The 23,117-nt window shown below is 42.4% G+C and overlaps 1 protein-coding gene across 2 annotated transcripts in view; it reads right to left on the reverse strand.

Annotated features, from left to right (window-relative positions):
• The window catches only part of MOB3B (MOB kinase activator 3B), a 158,302-nt gene that overhangs the window by 18,446 nt on the left and 116,739 nt on the right, over positions 1–23,117 (reverse strand). For both annotated transcript variants that reach the window (XM_073345567.1, XM_073345566.1), the window contains exon 3: positions 12,476–12,678. In XM_073345567.1, coding sequence (XP_073201668.1) covers positions 12,476–12,678 — 203 coding nt within the window. The remainder of the gene's footprint in view (positions 1–12,475; positions 12,679–23,117) is intronic.

The raw sequence follows: 23,117 nt of genomic DNA on the forward strand, positions 1-23,117 counted from the left end.
CATAGGTGAGGCCTCATCTGGAGTAGTGTGTCCACTTTTGGGCCCCACGCTACCAGAAGGATGTGGAAAAATTGGAAAACGTCCAGCGGAGGGCAACAAAAATCATTAGGGGACTGGAACACGTGATTTATGAGGAGAGGCTGAGGTAACTGGGATTGTTTAGTGTGCGGAAGAGAAGAATGAGGGGGGATTTGATAGCTGCTTTCAACTACCTGAAAGGGGGTTCCAAAGAGGATGGATCTAGACTGTTCTCAGTGGTAGAAGATAACAGAACGAGGAGTAATGGTCTCAAGTTGCAGTGGGGGAGGTTTAGGTTGGATACTAGGAAAAACTTTTTCACTAGGAGGGTGGTGAAGTACTGGAATGCGTTACCTAGGGAGGTGGTGGAATCTCCTTCCTTTGAAGTTTTTAAGGTCAGGCTTGACAAAACCCTGGGTGGGATGATTGAGTTGGGGTTTGGTCTAGATGACCTCCTGATGTCACTTCCAACCCTGATATTCTATAATTATATGAACACAGATCAAGAATGTCAGGCTCCAGTGTTGCATAACTGAAACCTATACTTGGACATCTAATTAACCATGATGTGAACACTGAAGCCAATTCTGGAACAGTAAAGTCATTTGCAAGAGTCTTCTCTTCCTTTCTTTTCAACCTGTGTAGTAATACAGTGTTTTAGCTGAATACCATGCCCCAATACTACCTTTACAAAAATCTTTCAAAAAAATAAAGATATTCAAACCTTTTGCCCTATCTCTAACGGTTGTATACCTCTCACAGATTCATAGGCTCCAAGGCCAGAAGGCACCATTGTTATCTAGTGTGACGTCCTATATAACACAGGTCAAAAACTTCCACAAAATAGTTCCTAGAAAATATCTTGATTTAAAAATGGTCTGTGATGGAGAATCACCACAAAATCAAGCTAAATTGTTCCAATGATTAATTACTCTCACTGTTAAAAAGGTTTCAGAGTAGCAGCCGTGTTAGTCTGTATCTGCAAAAAGAAAAGGAGGACTTGTGGCACCTTAGAGACTGTAGCTCACGAAAGCTCATGCTCAAATAAATTTGTTAGTCTCTAAGGTGCCACAAGTCCTCCTTTTCTTTTTACTGTTAAAAAGGTACACCTTATTTCCAGTCTGAATTTATTTAGCTTCAGCTTCCAGCCATTGCAGCATGTGATACTTTTCTCTGCTCGACCAAACAGCCCATTATAAAATATTTTTTCCCCATGTGGACACTTACAGATTTTAATCAAGTCACCACTTAACCTTCTCTTTGGTAAGCTCTCTCAATGCACTCCATATTCAGTGAGAGAGATTGTTGGTCAATAGCCAACAGGTCTGATGTTCATTTGGTTGTTTCCTTTGTTAGGTTTTGATACCGTTTTACTTGAATTTACTCAATTATCTTGACAAACAGGACCAAATTAATCCTTCATGTAATACCACCGGCTTCAATGAGGTTACTTCAGAGATGAGTTTGGCTCAGTGTTCAGGGAATTATTATAACCCTTAATCTGAATCCGTATGGCAACGTTTGCAGGAAATAAACAATACTCCGGTACTGACTGACGTGTAATCATAAAGGGCCAAGCTCTGGCTTGCGACACACTTGCTAGAAAAGGAACCACAAAAACAAGGAAAACCTCATGAATAATCACGTGTGCAGACCCTGAGCAAGCTCCCACTGATGTTACTGGGAATTTCGCCACTGGCGTCAAATGTCAATGGGATTAGGACAAAATATTCTATAGAACATGTGCCAGTGTTATGGAATAAATCCAAGTCAAAGTGGATGCAAGGCAAGTATTCTTTGCTAACTCTCTAATCCATGATAACCCCCCCGCCCCCCAACCCAAGACACCCCAGTTGCTTAAGCACACCCTCTCCCAAAGCTCCAACCTTGTGGGTACACTAGTTTACCTCTCCAGGGACATATGATAGTTGAAGTACATAACACAAAGGGTTTGCAGAGGAATTCTAAAACCATTTATCTTTACTCTAGATCAGTGTTTCCAAAACAGTGCTGTGTCACATGAAGGTCCTAGATGGGCCTAGGCAAACATACGCTTCTCCTGGCCCGCAGTGGCGGTTTCTGTCCCATGGTGCTGGGCCCAGCTCCCCCTGTTGAGTCCTGGTGCACTGGGTCACAGCACCACTCAGCTCTGGCCCAGATGGCCCTCTGTCATGATCTGAGTGGTGCTGCGCCCCCATACATCAGCTCACAACATCCAGAATGGGGAGCTGGGCCCAGTCCTGCAGGACAGGAACAGACACTGCAGGGTGAGTGCAGGCAGGGTGAGCCTGCTCTCCAACCTCATTCTCCCCAGGGCCTCCCCTCAGCACTGGGCTGGGATTATGGTTGTGCTGCTGGGGAGGAGGGTGCACATGTGTAATGCAGGGGTCTCAAAAGGGGTCACCTTAGTAAAAGATTAGGAACGACTGCTCTAGACAGCATCAGAGATCTACAGATCCAGACAAAACAATAAAACATCTACACACACTTCCCTGCCTCTGTTCCCTCACCCCTTCCGAGCATTCTTTGGGCTTAGCTCAGAGTCCTGTAGGGGGTCCAGATCCTCTCCTTTCTTGTCATGCACAGCCTTGTCTTCTGCTTCTAGTCCCTTCTCCTTCCCACTAAATTGGCTCAGCTAGTGAGAGTCTCCTCCTTTTATAAAGTTGCAGGCCTCATTATCAGGTGACCTCAATCAACCTCATCAGGTGATCCATTGCTCAGTTACAACCCTACCTGGCTGGACTGGTTTTCCTGGTCTGGCCACCTTCTTTGACTAAGGGGGCTTCCATTTCAATAGAAGACTGTCAAGGTTTAATGACCCTCCATTGTTAGCCCTGTATTGCCAAGCCTTGAAATTTTATCCCTAAATAAGTATAAAGACACCAGAGCCGGCAGGCTAGTCTTACAATCAAAATGGAGTTTGCAGTTTGATAAAGAGATCAATGCAGAGAATTCATAATCTCGAACTGAAAGTAATAAATTGTACACAGATTCCCCAAATCCCCACATCAATATTAGGCTACATGAAACAACAGGAGGCAAAAAAAAGTTTCAGACAGAGGTGCTATATTTAATATGACTGTGCCCTGTTAAAGCTCTTCAGCATTTTATGTATTTGGAGGAATAAAATCTCTGCAGATTTGTCTAAAGTTTCCCACTGATTCCTACTGCCTCTAGTTTATCTACATTAGACTGGGAAATTTTAACTCTTGTTTTTATCATATCTTAATGATTGCCTTTGAAGCAGATATATTTATTTTTTAACAATTTGTGAAACATGGACTCATTTAAAAGGAGGACAAGTTGCAGAGCAGCCTGTAATTCAAATGTTAATGGAGCAAGCTTTAAGGCAGGACCTATTTAGTACGCTCCCCACAAGCAACTGAAACATACATTTATGCACCCACAAGAAAGAGACAACTGCGTCACAGCTTAATACAAAGTCAGCTTTGCAGTTAATCCAAAACATTCTCAAAATCACAAGTTGAACAACTCAAAACCTGGCCTGATTTAATCAGACAAAGGAGATCATCAACAGGAACATTCTTGATGTTTCCTGTCCTTACCATTATATATTAGTACACTGAGCAATCAAAGCATCGGATGCACTAACAATAATCAATAAAATATGTACGCAGAAGATGACAATTTTGAAAACTCTGGCACCATTCCGTAGCTCGGGCCTTGCCTTTTCTGTTCATCACAGTTGAGAGTAAAATTTTTCAGCCACACAAATCCTTGAATGATAATTTTTGTTCATTTTTTTTTACATAGGATGGAGAAAATTCATAACTGTCAAATTCTGGTCACTTTGACAACATGTAAAGTAAAATATTGGTCAATATGACTAGTGCTCACAAAAGATGAACTCTAATTGAAAAAGATTTTTAAGAAGGAGATTCTTCGAAAAAGAAGAACAGCTGGGTTAACAGCAAGGGGTCTAGTACTGAATGAAAACGTGAAATTTACACATAAAAACATTGTCATTTATATTCTCTTGGGTATTATGTCAGACTAGCAATATTCAATTCTTCCACTTTTGTATTTGTATTAGAACTTATATCCACTATTTACAACAGGCACTAAGAGGAACACTTTTCTGAGAGGTCAGTATTGTAAGCCCAATTGTAGTCAAATAACCATTATTAGCCAGTTGTACACACAATTAAAATATTTGCATGCCAAAGATAGTGCATGCAAATTAGGTGTGTAATTGTATATACATTTTGCATACTCAAAATACATAGCAAATTTGTGCTAAAAAGAAGTGGACTTTAATGGACCAGCTTTAGTGGACCAATCTGAAATGATCAGCCTGTGGATGATGCATTCCATCCAGTAGAGGTACCCAATTTTGTGGGAGGGTAGACAAAAGATATATTAGAGAAAGGCCAAGGAATCAAGATTTCAGTTTTTCAAAAGTAACTAGTTGGATGTTGGTTTGGCATACCCCCAACCAGGGCACTTCAGATTCTGTTTCCTTTTTATCTGAACGACCAAAGTTTGGGCATTAGGGAAGGAAGTAAAGAAAAGTTTCCAGTTTCTTGAACAGATTTTAGTTAGAAGTTGTTGATTGTAAATTACTGATCATCATTCATCACCATCATCATGTTCCCATTACGCCTGTGGCATTTAGGGCGGCGATGAAGCTCGTCCACTCCTGTCCGTTTCTGGCAAGTCTTTCAACGGTTCCCCAGCTGTGCCTCAGGTTTTTCAGCTTGGCTTCCACAGCTCTTCGCCATGTTGTTTTCGGACGGCCTCGTTTTCACTTGCCTTCAGGTGTCCATGTTATTGCTACTCTGGTGAAGGAATCAATTTCCATCCAAAGCACATGGCCAATCCATCTCCAATGTCTCCTGGCAATGATGATGCTCATATCGTCTTGGCTAACTGTGTCAATAGGTCTTGGTTTGAGATTGTTCTGGGCCAAAAGGTACGGAGGATTTTTATGACATTTATGATTTTTATGAAGACAGTTTGTACATATCATTTATCATCATTAAGCACCAACAATGTACTTGGACCCATACAAGACCAAAATACAGGCTGTCTCCCCCCCAAACAGCTTACACACTAAACAAAGCAGAGAGAGAGGACAGGATATTTTTAAAACAGTATGATAATGTTATTGTTGACTCACTTCTTGTGGGCAGAGCAGGAGGAATGAGTCTTCAGGGAGGATCTAAGTGAGGACACGGAGATACCATGGTGATGGTTTTATAAAATCAAAATATACAGAGAGAGGGGATAGGAGATATAGATATAGATAGATAGATAGATATAGATATAGAGAGCTATATAAAGGATTTGGATAATGACAGCATGGTGGCGTCAGCGAAATGAAGTGTCTTTCTCACCCTGCAGGCCAGATTCCCTCACGGCTGCACTGGCAGTGCAAAAATATTTCTGGTTTTTTGATCTCTCAGTCTATTGCTCTAGAGATGACCATCCCTGGTGTATACGTAGTACCATTACTTCACAGTGGAATGCAGAACAGTCATGAGAGACAATGGACTGGGAAGGTGCAAATTCTTGTTTCAGCACAAACTTCAATAAGAACGACCAAAGACGATCAAAAAATCTAGTGAATTATAAATGGATTTATATTTTAAGCTAAGTTTGAAAACTCCCCAGGATGACAATCTTGTTTAATCATTGATTTTAACCAACATACCTTTTAGTTCACTGTAACTGGACAAATGTAACTAACTTCGCTGGTTGGGACTGCTCTTTTTTAAAACATAAACGAAGCAAATAAAAAACCCCAAAAGCTTGCTGGTCTAAATTTCAGATGGGGCTAACAACAGAACAGCAGAGGAGATATATTTTTAGGATTTCTGAATAGTAGCAGTCTGTCAATAAGCTGCATGATTAATAAACACTTTATGTTACATAGATAAACATGGAGCAAAATTGCCAATTGTTTTGTGAAAGGATGAACTGTTCGCAAACTGGAGAGTAACAGTAGCTGCTTGTGGCTTAGGCATAGTGACAACAGTGTTGTGTGATATAAAAGCACAGTGATACTTGGTATGCACCGCTGCGGTCTGGGGATCACGCTAGTCATGCCATGGGTAAGCCAACAATAGGAGAAGAGAAATCTTAGTGTTTAATGTGCGTTGTTTGCCCTGAATACCTCTCTAATTAATACACCCTAATAAACATGGGCTGGCATCAAAAGTACAGTTGAACTGACAAAGATACGTGAAGAAATACTGACTCAGTGTAAGGAAGATGTTGGCCTGACAGCCCTGGATACTGAAATACTCTGTCCACAGAACAAGGTATGGCATGAACAGCAGCAACTCCTGCTTCCTGTCTAGGATCTGCAACCCTGCTGGAGGACATGGAGAGAACATTTCTTCAGTTTCCCTATCTGTTCAAATCTCTGGCTGCTCCTCCAAAAAGCCTACCAATAAAGGGCTAATTAACATGCATCGGACAAAGCACACTTTACAAAGAAATACACAATAGTGCATGATGTTATATTAGCATTATTTGAGAAATGATTGCGTACTTCAAAACCAGTGAGGCTAGACTTCACTAATTTATATCTGTGTAAATCTAAAGTAATGACATTGACTACAAAAGAAATACTCTGGATTCACATCAGTGTAAATATGAATAAAATCTGGCTCTGTCTCATCACATACAAGGGACAGAGATAAGGCCAAGTTACGCAATCTGAACCGTGGAACTTCCTGACTTAAGTGCGCGCAACTAAAGGTGCTGGGGGTGCTACTGCACCCCCTGACTTGAAGTGGTTTCCATTATATACATGGTTTATGGTTTGGTTCAGTGGCTCTCAGCACCCCCACTATACAAACTGTTCCAGCACCCCTGTGTGCAACTGTGAAAACGTTAATGCTGCCCAGTATAGTGTAAGTTTTTCGATGTAGTCTATAGCATTGCTTACTGTAAATCAACAGGACATACAGATATTCTGATTAGGTTAATGTAATAAAAAGCCATTGCCTTACTCTTTGGTTTGTCTAGTCCAACTCTTAGACTTGTATTCAGTAAATAGCGTTTTCTATAAAAAAATGTAAAACCATTTTTTTCAGCAATTTTAGATGCTTATTTTTTAATTGCATCAAAAATTAAGTGAAAATTTATTGGAGCCCCTACCTGTTTTGAAATCAATGGCAATTTTAATACTGAATATAATGGAGCGGATAAGGACATTTTATATTTGATCACTGGGGGACAAATTTAGTCCTAGCATAAGACTGTACCAACTCCACTGGATTCATTCCATTAATTCAACTCCACTGATTCTACTGGAGTAGCTATTGCTTACACTAAGGCTGAATGTGTGCCTGTATCTTTAAATGAGAAACTGTTTTCAATACATATGGTAAGTAGACACTTAGAAAATATCTTGCTTTAATTTGCTTCATCTACACCCCATTTTATTACTTTTTGTTCTCATAAAACAAAATACTTGTAAGAAATGACATCTGGGAGAAAGCACAGATTTCCTGAGGGAGGAGGAGAAGCAGAAGCCACATCAGGAGGAAAAGTGAAGCAGAGAGCCAAATTCTGCTATCACTTACACCAGTGCAAATCAGGAGTAACTCCACTTATGCCAGTGAAGTTACACCAGTGTAACAGATCAGAATCAGACCCATAGTTTGTAAGGCACTTTAGGATCTTTCTAGGGCTTTTAGGGCTAGTCTACCCTAAAAAGGTGTTGTTACTATAGCTATATTGGCAGAGTTATACTGGTAGAGCCCCCTATCCTGCAATTTATGCTGACCTAAGGAGATCTTTTGCTGGTCTAGTTAAAGCAATTCTCTGAACAACATAAGCTCAAGGACTCTTTTGCCAATATAGCTGTGGGTTTTGCTGGCATAGCTATGTTGGCTAAGGGGTGTGGATTTTTCACACCTGAGGGACACAGTCATGCCACCAAACATTGTAGCATAGTCCTGGCCCGTATGAAAAGCATTACGTAAAACATTACTGTCCTTATTAAAACAGAAGAATATGCACATTGAAATATACTGCTACCTATGGCCAATAAGTTGCCCAGCACTGGCATAGGTATGTTTACAGTTCAATAGAATTGTATCGAGATTTGAATATAAGCTTATTTGTGTGCTTGGATTTCCCAGCTCCTAGCACATGATGGGAGAATCCGAGATAGCAGGGCGGAAGAATCACTTTGTTCATCCCCTGGCATTTTGCAGGACTGCCCCATCCATCACTCCCATGAACCTCGAGTGTAATTTGTAATGGAGGAACTCATGGGAGCCCTGGATCTGGTAACAGCTCGATGACATTGTGCCAATGGAAAGCTTGGGTGGTTTTGCTCAGGTAAGCTGAACCTTTAGATTAAAAACACTGGTTTCAAAGTACGCTTTGGGTACCCAATCGCAGCATATGTTCTCACCCTCTCTGTGACCTTGCACAGGGTTCCACAGCAAGGAGACTGGACATATTTTTTGATTCATCTCTCCTCTTAATGAAATATAATGTAACTGCATGTTAATCAGTAAAGTTCAGTAACCAGAAAGTGTGCTTTTAAAAACTCTTCTGCCTTTGTGATCTTGTTCCTTCAGATGAACTCCACCATATTCTGAAGCTAAATTTAGCCTCAAAACCCCACCATTTACAACAAATTCCTTTTAAAATGCTAATAAATCTAAAGAACAGGAGACAGCCCTGCCTGTAAGTTGCAGGCCAGCTCAATGCATTGAGTTAAAAAAAAACAAAAACAAACAATGACAACAAAACGAACACTGCAGTGCATCAAGGATTGTGCTCAAGACGTCACAGCTTTTCAGGAACAGATTTTATTGCACAGCTCAAGTCACCGTTATCCAACAAAAGGCAACGTACTGGGAACAAATCCTCAAAGCTCACAGCATCTACCTCTGACAGCTAGCAAGTGATTGAACTGACACTGTTGCTATAGCTCACCATTTTATGGTGTACTTACCATGTGCAACTGCCACTGTCCTCTTGAGGTACAGGGCTGGCATTAAATATAATTCTTGTAGGCAGCTATCTAGAGCACTAACTTTTTTTTTCAGGAGACCCTGATCCAGCTACACCAATCCCCAGACAGGAGAGTTTTCAGGAGCAAAAGTGAGAAGCTCTCCTGCCAACACAGCGCTGTCCACAGTGGCGCTTATATCCGTGTAACTCAGGTATTCACACCCCTAAGTGACACAAGTTATGCCGACATAAGCTGTAGTAAAGACGTAGTCGAAGATGTTTATACATTTGAATTTGATACTGATGGAAGCACCTAAACTGGCTAGAAAGCAAATCCAAAAAGGCCTTGCTAAAAGGCCAATAGTTTTTTATCTTTATTTCTTTTGGATGTCAACACAGCTTACTTGAGGCGGGGGAGGGATAGCTCAGTGGTTTGAGCATTGGCCTGCTAAACCCAGGGTTGTGAGTTCAATCCTTGAGGGGGCCATTTAGGGATGTGGGGCAAAAATTGGGGATTGGTCCTGCTTTGAGCAGCAGGGTGGACTAGATGACCTCCTGAGGTCCCTTCCAACCCTGATATTCTATGATTCAGTGTGTCAGTTTCAGGGTCTCCTCTGAGGAAGAGGGGATAATCATCATATAACCACCACTACAGGCATTTTGCACTTCTAGAATACCTTCCATTCAAGGATCACAAAACATTTTGCAAGCATTCATGAATTTAGCCTCACAAACCCCCTGTAAAGCTGGTATTATTATATCGGTTTTATAGATGAGGAACTGAGGATAGAGATGTTAATTGGCTTGCCCAATGTCACACAGGAAATCTGTGGCAAAAGAGTGCAATTCACTTAACAAGATTGGGCTTGAACCACAAGACCATGAATGACTCAAATTAACATCTGGAAGTCACTCTAAAGATGTAACGCACTATACAGTTATCTGTTATTTATTATGAATGGCACTTGGTTCGCTGCAGGAAAAGAGAATAAGCGCCAGGAGCGAGGCATTATATATACAGCAGGGCTGTCATTTGGTCAGTATATTGAAATCTCTCTGGAGCCCCATTAGAATTTTTACCAAGAATCAAATTTAAATTTCAAAATATTTACAGTAACGTCTCAGGGTGTCCTGCTTATCAGCTGTTCTGAAGGGCATGTTTTCAAAGACTTTCCCTCTGATTCAATTATCCGTCCTTGCATTTCTCCTTAGAACTGCCCGCAGTGCTAGCAAGTGAGTCAGCTCTACCTTTTGCCACATGGGACAAAGAACTTTTAGAACTCTGTCAAAATAACCAGGTCTCGGGAGTGGAGGGGAATGACCCACTAATCAGCAGGGCTTAAAAATACAGCCCCATCTTTTGCTTGACTCAAAGAGCTAATCAGGTAACCGCCTAACGGAAATGAGCTATGTACAACCCCAGTTTGCGCTTTGATTTTACAATTGCTGTACTGGGATTTAAAAGTCGGGTAAATCCCATTTTAATAAGCCAGCATCCTGTCTCCAGACTAGTAATTTGTCAGCTTTATTATTATTAATCCAGCACCAGCATTTGGAGTTGTTTCCCTTTTTCAAAAAAACTTTGATTCATCAGTTAGCTTTTGGTTTATAGAGCGCATGGCAATCTGTTTATTTAATCAGAGCTTGGCCCATTTTGTAATTTAGTGGGAGAATTTTGGCTCATTTCCTGCAACGGTGATCTTGCGGGGGCACAGCTCATCCTTAGCGGTTGCATTAATGTTTGAGATGATTTGTCATGTCTGTGTTCACTTTGGCAATCAGTTCCCTCCTCTCTGCCCAGAAGAAAAGGAAGACACAGACATATGTTTTTATGCATTTCCATGCTGTGGTCTAGGCTGATAGTTGCCAAGAAGATTCTGGAGGAGAGGCAGCAAGAGCAGGTGAGGCTCCATCAGCCTGCTGACATGGTACTTCCCCATGCAGGTCAGGGACATAACCTCTTTGAAGCTGCTGAATTCCATCAGAATTCTAAACAGAATTCCCATTCCCAGGAACAGATTGCTGGAATGCAAGAGGATTTGCACACAATGGACATATCACCAGCTGGATTACATTCCTCGCTCTGCAACTGACTCACTCTGGACTTGGGCAAGCTCCTTCGTCACTCTGGCCGAATTCAGGAATAAGGGAGTTAACAACTAAAACTGCCTTTACTCTCTCTGTATTCTGCAGCCAGCACAGACCTCAGGGCTGCTCTAACTTATGGAGCAGTGTTCTCCAAACACCTCTGGATTATCTCTCATATCTCCTGCCTCTGACATGTCCCCCATGCTGGGCACAGAGACGGGGGATGAGGTGGAGCTGCTTTAGCATCTCTATGCCAGTGGGAAAGCCCTCTCTACCGTAGCCATATCCTCAAGGGCCTGTTTTCACCCCTTTAAGGCCCATTTATGCTGCCAGTGTGGTGTAAAGGAGTCACAGTGCAACAGAGAATCATCCCCTCTGTGCTTAAGTTTTCCCATCTGTAACACTGGCATAACAGGTACCTACAACACAGGGATGTTGTGGATTACTTAATATCATAAAGGCAAATTTCTTAACTGGCCATTCCTTTCTGGGGTCCATTGGGAAACTTGCGTCTCCTTTGCCTCACACCACATTTCCTGCTCCAGTCAACAAAAACACATAACCCTTCCTCGACACACAAACAGAGGCATCTGCTTTACACACAAATACATACAAAAGCTTCTACTTTTTGCACATGTGCATACATGCACACAGAGACACAGACACACAGGCAAGCATCTGCTTTCTACACACAGAGGGACACATTTCTGGTCAGCCATGCTCGTAATGTGCATTTAACCATTAAAAAAGGGGAACAGTGCTAATACTTCATTAATAACTTGTAGGATACAGAATTGCAACTTCTGACTTGTGGAGAACCCTAAGCCCCATCCATTCTAAACGTGCCCACGGGCCCGGTGCTAACATTTGCACAGAGAACCCCTTTCCAAATTGAACCTTGCCTCTCCTCTCTTTCTAAGATGTTTTTAAACCTTCACGAAATAGTGAAAGTATTTCCCATTTCTGGAATCTAATATTTGGAGACAATAAGTTAAACACTGATCTATCTAGAGCCAAGTCTCCTAAGTCAAGGGAAGTGTCTGGTTTTGTTGCGCTATCAAGTGTCTGAACCTCTGACTGAAAGTGAATAAATCCAAGTGCAGCACACCCACTACTTTCACAAACACCTACATAATTATTACAAAGGAAATCCTAGTTCACCATTATACAGGTCACCTCTGCCCTCCCCTCCACTCCCCCCGCACACATTGCACTCTATTCTTACTACTTCCCTAACTGTAAATGCTGCAGCAGAGGGAACTGGCCTATTGACAGAGGCACGAGTTCATTTATTTAAATGGTCTGTCTTGAAACATAGACATTTCATTCCTAGTGGAAATCAACTGTGACAGGTTTGGAAAAGGCTCAATGAAGGGAGAGGAAAAGGAGAATTCTCCACAACGTTAGGCTGTATATTACCACTTACCAAAGGCTCTAGTTCCTTGCGGTCTATGACGTTAAGCTCTGTTACAAAGTAATAAAAGTGCTTGTAACAGGTATTGACATGGGCCTCAGCTCCCATGATGATGATGCGGTCGAAGTGATGAATGTAGACATGAACGAATACCCGGAACAGTCTGCACAGGATCTTCTTGCAAATCTGAAGGAAGTTCTTTGGAAAGGGAACACCTGTGAACAAAGACGGGAGGATAATTGCTTTCTGAAAGGGAGTTCTGAAGATTCAGATATAGGTGCCAATCTAGCAAAGCACTTACACCTAGAGCCCTGAGCACATACGAAATTTCTATCCATATCTGATTCGCAAACATGGTCTGTGGATATAAAGTGGATATCCACAGATTTGCAGGGCTCTAGAAGTAACATTTGGATCCTCATCCATCCACGGTCCATGGAGATCTACGTCTATGGATCCAAAGTGGATATCCGCAGATTTGCAGGGCTCTACTTATGCCTGTGCTTACCTTTTTACCTCAGGTACTGTGATTACTCACATGTTTAAAAGCGATCATGAGCTTAAGTGCTTCGCTGGATCAAGATCATAGGCACTGGGACTGGTCCCACAGATAACTACAAGGGCTTTGCCATTTACTTTAATTTGGGCAGAGCCAGACTTGTAATGTCCACGCATATGAATCTGATTCCCAAGTGTACCATCTTACTTACACAAATCATTTTCAGCTCCAGGACACGGTTCCTTGTGCTATGAGATCAAGCCCATGATACATGTGATGAGTTTGGTTCCAGGAGATAGATCTTATTGACTGTGTTGCCATCTTTATACAAAGTCTAAGGTGGAAGAGACTGCTCCAGTCACTTTTTAACCTTCATCCCTATTCTATGCACCTTTTACAACGGCTATTTTAATAGAATGTCTCTTATAAAGTTGGGGCAGCTGCCCCAGTGTCCCATGCACTGTAATGAATAGGCACACACTCCAAAGCTGCAGCTACTGGCAAGGGAACAGCCAGACATCCACACCACAGTACTGAAGAGCACCTCAAAATTCTCTTAAATGAAACCTGATCTTGCAAGGTGCTCTGTATCTTCAGTTGTCACTGGACTTCAGTAAAAGCTGAAGGGATTCAGCTCTTCACAGGATCAGGCCCCTAATGAGCAGCTGTAGAGATAAAGCAATTTACCAGCACCCCATCTAAAAAATCTGACCTAGAGCCAGCCTTGCGAAGTATAGTAGTGTGAACTTTATCACACAGTCACTTTGCATGGCTTTGTGCGCCCTCCTGATTTTTGCTTGGATTCTGGGGTTTGATCAGATCCAACAGCAAAAATTATATTCACTGTGTTTTGCAGAGATATCACCCACTGACCAGGTTCATTTCAAACATGGCCTGGGCTCATCTGAAACTCGATACAGTTTCCCTCTAAAGGTTTACAAATGCCTGGCCCACATTTCAGGTTCAGAATGAACGTCAACACCAGGTGAATACTCACCTGGGCTCGGAGTTGTGTCATGAAGGTTTTGCACAGCTGTAATTAGAAACTCTGCAGCTCCCCTCACAGTCTTTTGTTCCAACTGCGCTAGAGCTTTTCTTACTATTCCTTTATACCCCTTCTGAAGTGCTTTACAGTTACATTTGCACTTATACAATACAGCAATTGATGTGAAGGCAGCAACTGTGTATGTTACAAATTATTTCAAAAGGGAGAAAACACTCATTTTTTTTTCCTTTGCGTAATTTATTACCAAATGATTCATCTGGGCAACGAGAAACCAACCAGGCATTTATATAAGGAGATTTACTCCTTTTTAAATATTTGGTGATACAAAATATGTCTTCTCTATAAGTAACTCAAACACAAGGCTGACAAAACCAAATAGGGAAAAGCCTATGCTCAGGATCTCCCTCCTCCACTTCTAAACACCAGTGTCCAGACAGCACTCTCAGTAATGTTGCCACCTATTTACATTTAATTTTAGTTGAAAGCATCTGTTCTTCTCCTTTAAAATATTTCTCAATCCTCACATCATCCTTGTGAGAGTGCTATAGGAAAGTATATTATCCCAATTTTACAGATGAGTAAACTGAAGCACACAGAGGCTAAGGACTGCCAAATAAATAAGCATGGAAGAGTATAAGAGGCAAAAGAACATATGCAAATCCATAAAGCAGAAACCACTTCTGCAAGAGCAAATTCCAAACTCATGGAGGGAGAAGGGCATGGCCACATAAATCCACTGAACAGATGGGAAAAATATAGACATCCTGCAGGAAACCTGTGAAGGCACATTGCCAGCCGATCCACTGTTTGAAAAGAGAAAGGGGTAGACTAATTCCCCTTCTGATGGAGCTCATATTGGTGGCCAGTCTGTTGCAACTCATCAACACATACTGAGACTCCAGAACAACTGGAACCATTTTCAAATGCTTGAATCCCAATGCACAGGCTGCTCCACATTAGTTAATGCTGCTGTGGTCAGCATTAATTTACAGGGAAAATCTCACCTCACTTCTACTACCTTGGAAAACAGCATAAAGTGGCTGATCCCCAAGTCCTTCTTCATTTCTGCCAGATACACAGCATAGTGTTTGCAGCATTTCTCATTAATGTAAATAGAAGGGAGTTGGTGGCAGCTGTTACAGAAGAGCTCTATCTTGGTGTATGTGTAAATAGTTAATAGATACAGTGACATCAGATGGTGCTCAAGAATATGCAGTATAGCTCCAAGGTTTTGCAGAACTCAAAAAACCTGGTGTGTGCAGCTATTTACATGAAGCACTTAACAGTGGCGATGTAGTCTACGTTATGGTTGCATAGCTCCATTTTCCCTCCACGGCCACCTTCCCTGGTCCTTTGCTGTGTAAATTAATTCCCATCTGTTACCCTGCACGTCACATGAATGAGGGGAGCAGATAGGTTTAAGTAACTTGTCCAAGGCCACAGAATGAGGCCAATATCTCAGGAATAGAACCTAGAAGGGATCTTGATCCCTAATCCACTGCTCTGACCACTAGAATAGTAGAATATCAGGGTTGGAAGGGACCTCAGGAGGTCATCTAGTCCAACCCCCTGCTCAAAAGCAGGACCAATCCCCAATTAAATCATCCCAGCCAGGGCTTTGTCCAACCTGACCTTAAAAACTTCAAAGGAAGGAGATTCCACCACCTCCCTAGGCGACGCATTCCAGTGTTTCACCACCCTCCTAGTGAAAAAGTTTTCCTAATATCCAACCTAAACCTCCCCCACTGCAACTTGAGACCATTACTCCTTGTCCTGTCCTCTTCCACCACTGAGAATAGTCTAGAATCATCCTCTCTGGAACCATCTCTCAGGTAGTTGAAAGCAGCTATCAAATCCCCCCTCATTCTTCTCTTCCGCAGACTAAACAATCCCAGTTCCCTCAGCCTCTCCTCATAAGTCATGTGTTCCAGACCCCTAATCATTTTTGTTGCCCTTCGCTGGACTCTTTCCAATTTATCCACATCCTTCTTGTAGTGTGGGGCCCAAAAATGGACACAGTACTCCAGATGAGGCCTCACCTATGTCGAATAGAGGGGGACGATCACGTCCCTTGATCTGCTCGCTATGCCCCTACTTATACATCCCAAAAAGCCATTGGCCTTCTTGGCAACAAGGGCACACTGCTGACTCATCCACTTCTCGTCCACTGTCACCCCTAGGTCCTTTTCCGCAGAACTGCTGCCTAGCCATTCGGTCCCTAGTCTGTAGCTGTGCATTGGGTTCTTCCGTCCTAAGTGCAGGACCCTGCACTTATCCTTACTGAACCTCATCACATTTCTTTTGGCCCAATCCTCCAATTTGTCTAGGTCCCTCTGTATCCTATCCCTGCCCTCCAGCGTATCTACCACTCCTCCCAGTTTAGTATCATCCGCAAATTTGCTGAGAGTGCAATCCACACCATCCTCCAGATCATTTATGAAGATATTGAACAAAACCGGCCCCAGGACCGACCCCTGGGGCACTCCACTTGACACCGGCTGCCAACTAGACATGGAGCCATTGATCACTACCCATTGAGCCCGACAATCTAGCCAACTTTCTACCCACCTTATAGTGCAATCATCTAGCCCATACTTCTTTAACTTGCTGACAAGAATACTGTGGGAGACCGTGTCAAAAGCTTTGCTAAAGTCAAGAAACAATACATCCACTGCTTTCCCTTCATCCACAGAACCAGTAATCTCATCATAGAAGGCGATTAGATTAGTCAGGCATGACCTTCCCTTGGTGAATCCATGCTGACTGTTCCTGATCACTTTCCTCTCATGTAAGTGCTTCAGGATTGATTCTTTGAGGACCTGCTCCATGATTTTTCCAGGGACTGAGGTGAGGCTGACTGGCCTGTAGTTCCCAGGATCCTCCTTCTTCCCTTTTTTAAAGATTGGCACTACATTAGCCTTTTTCCAGTCATCCGGGACTTCCCCCGTTCGCCACGAGTTTTCAAAGATAATGGCCAATGGCTCTGCAATCACAGCCGCCAGTTCCTTTAGCACTCTCGGATGCAACTCGTCCGGCCCCATGGACTTGTGCACGTCCAGCTTTTGTAACATGTTCCCTTCCTACCATATGCATTGATAACCTACACTCAGAAATGGTTAATCCAAATCATTTGTCAAAATGTCATGTCTGTTCAAATTTAAATGGAACAAAACCTTTCAGATTAACAACTCAGTAATACGCCTGTGGTATGAAGCTGATAACTTCAGAAAGCTTTTGGATCCCCAGGCTGTGGCTAAACCTGGATTAACAAGATTGGGCTGCATTAAATCAATGGGAAACAAGACCACTGGTGAGGTCCTCTGTATTTTGTCTCGTGCTTCCACCCACCGGTCACAAAATCTGGCAAGACAGGAATGGTTCACATCAATGTTCATGAAAAAAAACATCACTACAAGTGAGAGAGCTAGGAATTGGGAACGAGAGAGAAAGCCGGATTCTGCAAGATGGTGGAGCTCGAGAGCTCCCTTACCTCCCATTATAATTTTCCATGCACCTAACTAAAAATGTACCCATACTGCTCAATCCTTAGCTGTCCTGAGTTTACAGCTGGCACAGCTGAGGAGGGGGTTCCACATCACCTTTCCACTTCCCTCCACCATCCCAGACCAGTTGAAAGCCCAAACACGTGCTGATTAGGGATGTAAATAACGTTTTAAAAAGGCCAGCAGCCTGTGGCAGTTGCCAAGGATCACAGTCCTTTACTCCACTTCTGGCGCGCGCGGATACGCACGCGCACGCTCTCTCTGGGTGCCAAAGGCAGGGGCACAGAGCTGGCTACAATAGGTTTATAAAATCTTAACTGCCATCCTTCTGTAAAAAATGCTGGACTCCCAGGGCACAGAGCATGCAGTGCTGGAGCTGTGAATTCCGACCCCACAAAACTGAGATTTTGAGGAAATGGCACTGTATCGGATTGCCTCACCAATATCTGAATCAAAATGGGTAGAAAGCAAAGGAGTACTTTTGGGACCTTAGAGACTAACAAATTTATTTGAGCATAAGCTTTCATGGGCTACAGCTCACTTCATCGGATGCAAGTGAGCTGTAGCTCACGAAAGCTTACGCTCAAATAAATTTGTTAGTCTCTAAGGTGCCACAAGTACTCCTTTTCTTTTCGCGGATACAGACTAACACGGCTGCTACTCTGAAACCTGTCAAAATGGGTCAAAGCCTGTCAGAATTATCCAAGGGCCCTTAAGAACAGCCATGATTATTTCAAATGATCCCAATTACTTATCTTCTCAGGCCAAGTGAATACAATATATCAGGAAATGACAGGGACATCAGTTAGCCACTTGCTAATAAGGTGGATCAAATTTCAGCCTTTGGAGTGTTGCCTAACTCCATGAATGACCGCCCCACTACCATGCTCCAAAAATTTAAAAAAAAACCCACACAGATCTCCAAAAGAAAATGATGTAAAATATATTTATGAAATGTTAAGGTCTGAATAGGAAATCACCTAGGATTGATTTGTGTTATTACAGGTTTGCTCGGATGGATAAAGTGTGAATTCTCCACGGCCCCGTATTCTGTTGTTTCGACATGCTCCATAATAGAGAGTAATTAGTTCCCTTTCCTCTGGGATTGAGTGACATGTCATTGCTAGCATACTGTCAAAATGAAGGAAGAAACTCATAGGCCAATATTAATTAGCTACCATTAGTTTAATAAATCAAACCAACAAAGGCAAAGGGCCTGATTCGCTACTGCCTTGCACCCTGTGTGCCGATTTACAGATGTGGGTGTATAACCCTACCGCTGGTGTGAGTGGAAAATTCCTGTTGGTGGCATTTTACATGCACTTTGCACTCGTTTTGTAGAGGTGTAAAGGATAATCGGGGTAGAGCAGTAGAAAATCAGGCCATAAGGTCGCACATGTTCAGTGTTACCATAAAACTACCTACATGAGGCCAATTTTCATAGCCCTGAGACACCCGCAGCTCCTCTGGACTTCAGTTGTGGATGCTCAGTACCTCTGGAAATCAGGTTGCCTGAAAAATCTATTGCACTTACTGTAGATGTAAAACAGACTAAGGCATCTAATTTCCATCACAGATTAACACATTGGTATTATTCATCCATTTCCAGAGCGTCAGGGAATTCACAACACTGTATATTAGAAAGTGAAATCATTTGAATTCCACTTGCCAAGCCACAGGTCTGTGTTTTGGTTTGCAGTGTATGATCAGATCACTGGCTTAAGCTTGCTTTTATCTAGTGGCTTTATGGCTATACTCCCTCCCACTAAATCCTTTTCATGTTAACATGTAATACTAGCATGCTAAATATATTCCTTCCTACTTTATGAGCCATTAATTGTGGTCTTAGTCCTGAGGTCCTTAGTCCTTGGGATTTTGCCTGACTGAGGGCTGAACAATTGAGTAGGACCTCAGGATTTGGCACATACCAATGTAAACACTCAGTGGATAGAGGTGGCTGCAGCTTTACACTGAACAAATTTCAGCCGCCTTCCTGCTCTGTTTTATCCAAATCAGCAAAAAAAATGAATGCTCCTAGGTTTCAGCATCTGCCTAAATTTGAAGATTGGGTACACTAACTCCACTAACATCAACATTAAAAAGTCAGTGGAGTTACTCCAGATTTAAATTGGGATGTGTGAGGTCAGAATTTGGTCAGATGTTTTGCTCCCATTGCAGCACCCATTTGTTTAGACGTAAACCAGCTGTGGAACGCTATCAGTTCTCAGGAGTCACTTGTACTGATCTCACTTAGATCTCTGACTTGGTAAATCACTATTTGTCACTAACTTGGCTTATCAACAACACTATTTACCTCCCTCTCCTTCACAATCCTCTATCTGACACACAGCCCAAATTCAATCCTTCCTTTTCTGGCACTTTGTAGTAAAAAAACCCCCAAAAAACAACAACAACAAAAAAGTATTTAAACAGTTGGACACTATTTTTTAATATAATAAATTCCAAAAGAGGAGATTATTGTCTTAATATAAGTCAAAGGATATTGGAGGCAGAGGAAGCACAAAGGCACTGGATTAAATTGTTGAGCTATGGATATTAAAAAGCAGAACAACAAAAAGACGACAGTGGAACTTCTGAGCTAGCTGCTTCTTGCTGAAGAAAAAAAAAAAAGGATTTTTGGATGAGCTAACTGGCCTCAATTCAGTTGCAAACTGAGCCAGGGCTCAGTGCTGTGTGAGAAGGGGAGCGACAGAAAGATTCTTTCTGTTAACCTGGAGTTCAGAGTCCCAGGGCTCCCGATTATGTCCCAAGAATATGCCAAGTTATGCAAACGGCTCTCAAACATTCCAGCCACGCAGTTCAAGCTCCTTTGGTTCTATCCTTGCACGGATACACACATAACCCATAAACAATTCTCTGGAGATACAAAGGTCAAGTATATCAGAGGCGCTCGGCTACCTTGGTGATAGGTGCAGCATAAAAACAAGATAGTTTTATTTTATATCCACTCTCTCTTGTTCATACTCCCCCGTTTTTCTGTTGCTGTTTGCTTGCACTGAGAAGGGCTTGATCTGAAAAGCTCCCATTAATTTCAGAGAGGCATTGAGCCTGATTTACTGAAGAACAGAGTAAGAGCGCTACTTCTCTCTTTCTTTTTTTGAATTTGAAAAAAGTTTTCTTCTTCTTTGCAAACACAGCCTCATCTCTCCTTATCTGTGTAGGTTTTATCCAAAACAGGACACAACTTCACGGTTTGCACAAAGTTACTTTGATCTTGTAGCCAGGCTGGGTGAGTGCACCCACACCTGACCCCCAGATTATTTAATACACTGGTAAAGTGAGTGACACATTCCTTTCTAGTAGCTGGCATTCAGGCTTTTCCAAATCATGACCTAATGTTACAAAAACAAAAATTTCAGTACACTTTGCCCTTCTAATCATAAAGACTAGAGGATAACAGCCTAGTACTGCTACCAGCTAATGAGATAAGTGGTACCTCAGATTATATATTACAATGGAAAAGTGTGTGACACATCCCTTGCCGGGGAGTGGTCAACTAGAGGATAGCAGCCTATTACTCCCATCAATTAATGGTCTGTTAGCTCACATGATAAAGGTATGTGCTGTGGTGAGGAAGAGCCTGGGTTCAAACACTGCTGGTATCCCCCAAGCACCACAGGACCAAATGTGGCCAGGGTGAATAGAGGCCCTGAGCTGAATGGGAAGGGGTTCCATTTTAAAAACTCACAGACTAGACCTTCTGATGCCTCTCCTTGTCTCAGCTTCTGCAGAACTCCCAAAGGGCCTGCAAAATGTCAAGTCCAAAGTTCTACAAAGTCCTTGGTCTACATGGGAAAAAGAGCCACCCTCGATATGGTTTGACATTTTTGTTTTTGAGGAAGCCGGCTGTACATTTCAGACTTGTTACATAGATGGTAAGTCTGTGTGTAAGGTTCCTGAATGATGTACACCTGCCATGTGACATGGAATGAAAATAAATCCCCATTCCAGGGACGTCTTCTGGGATCCTAATAGTATGTTTGCAATGATCAAAAATGTCTGTTTCTGTGTTTGTTGTTTTGTTTTCATTCTAGTTCTATCTGGGAGAGTTTGGCGAGTCCCTTGGTGATTGTGCACAGAAATAACACTGCATATGTGAAAATCCTTCCACAAGTTGTAGAAATCATTCATTCATTCTCAATACTTCACTTAAAAATATACATGGAAAAAGAAAAGACGCCCCTTGGGAAAGAGACTGAGAACATGCCATTTCAAAACTAAAGCTCAGATTTGTAATGAGGAGCAAGGAATATTATTCCCGTTCCCCTCCTTCTCTCTCCTCCTACCACCAGCCCCAAACAAGAGTCTTGTGAAAGATGCCCTAAGCTATTGCTCCTGGAAACTCTTCTGTGAAGCATCAATCCTTCCAAGCAGATGTTTCATGTTATCTCTGTGTGTTACTCAAGGAAGCGTCTGCCCCAAGTGCCAAGGAAAACAACCCCAGTGTTGCGGGACTTTGTTCCTCCCCAAAATGAGCTGACAGCTGCAAGTGGTTAGAGATAAACCAGGCTACTATGTACTTGCATCCTTCTCGATGTTGCCCTCCTGCCTGTTATCACAGCAGCTGGGCCAGAAGAAAGAAAAACAGACTAATCTGTGATCACACTTTCTAAACAGATCAATAATTACTACTACATATTATTATTTTTACAGGAATGCCATTAGCAGGCAGATGAAAATGCTTCTGCTCTCAAATTACATCTGATGTGCCTTCAATGAATGAAATGACTAGTTGGGCTATTGTTTACTCCCGTACGCTAATGATGCTCAGATACCATACTGATAGGCTACACAAACATAAGTACATTAGACAGATGGATTCTGTTCTCCTGTTGCAGATAGAAGAACAAAAGGTCAGAACTCCGTTAAATGAAACCTGTCTATATCCAACCAGCAAGCATCTTCCCTGGTTGGTCTTACAGTAGATTTGAAGACAACTCTGCCGCCACAAGTCAGGAAGAGGATGATGTACTTTTCTTTCGCTTGTTCAACTAGTTTAACAACAATCTAGCCAGAGGTGTCTTCTGGGTAAAACCTAAAAACACAAATCCCACTGAAGTAAGTGGAATCAGGGCTTAAATCCTCTCACCTGTGTGCAGACTCTGAAGATTCCCTGGCTGTTTTCCTAAGCAAATTTAACCTGGTGTCCTTGGCCAAGATTTCACCTTTTCCCAGTTGCACTGTGTGCCAGTTGGTTGCTACCCTCTCAAATGAGAGCTGGCTACATTTCAATGATGCTGTATATATATAGGAAGGGATCTTCAAAAGCTTGCAGCGGGGGGCGGGGGGGGGCAGGGTCCTAGCCGAGCCTGTAGCCATGGTGGAAGCAGAAAAACTGAAGGGAACTTGAGAAGGAAGGGCATTTCCAGGCTATCAGTGACTGACAGGTCTGGTTCAACGCTGTAAACAGGCTTAAGTACCCATTGTAATGGATCTATGGACCTTAGCACAGTGAAGGCACTGGGTGCAATGGAAAGGAAGGATAGAGCCATGTGTCCGTGTCACTGCAAATCATAACGCCCTAGCCCCCACAAGCAGCTCTAGATGCATATTAACTAAGCAGGGTGACATGATGGAACTCTGTGGCACTCTGCATTTGAGCGCCTTTATACAACATTAATATAT

Source organism: Lepidochelys kempii, chromosome 5 (assembly GCF_965140265.1).
Source record: "Lepidochelys kempii isolate rLepKem1 chromosome 5, rLepKem1.hap2, whole genome shotgun sequence".
Taxonomy (NCBI): Eukaryota; Metazoa; Chordata; order Testudines; family Cheloniidae; genus Lepidochelys; species Lepidochelys kempii.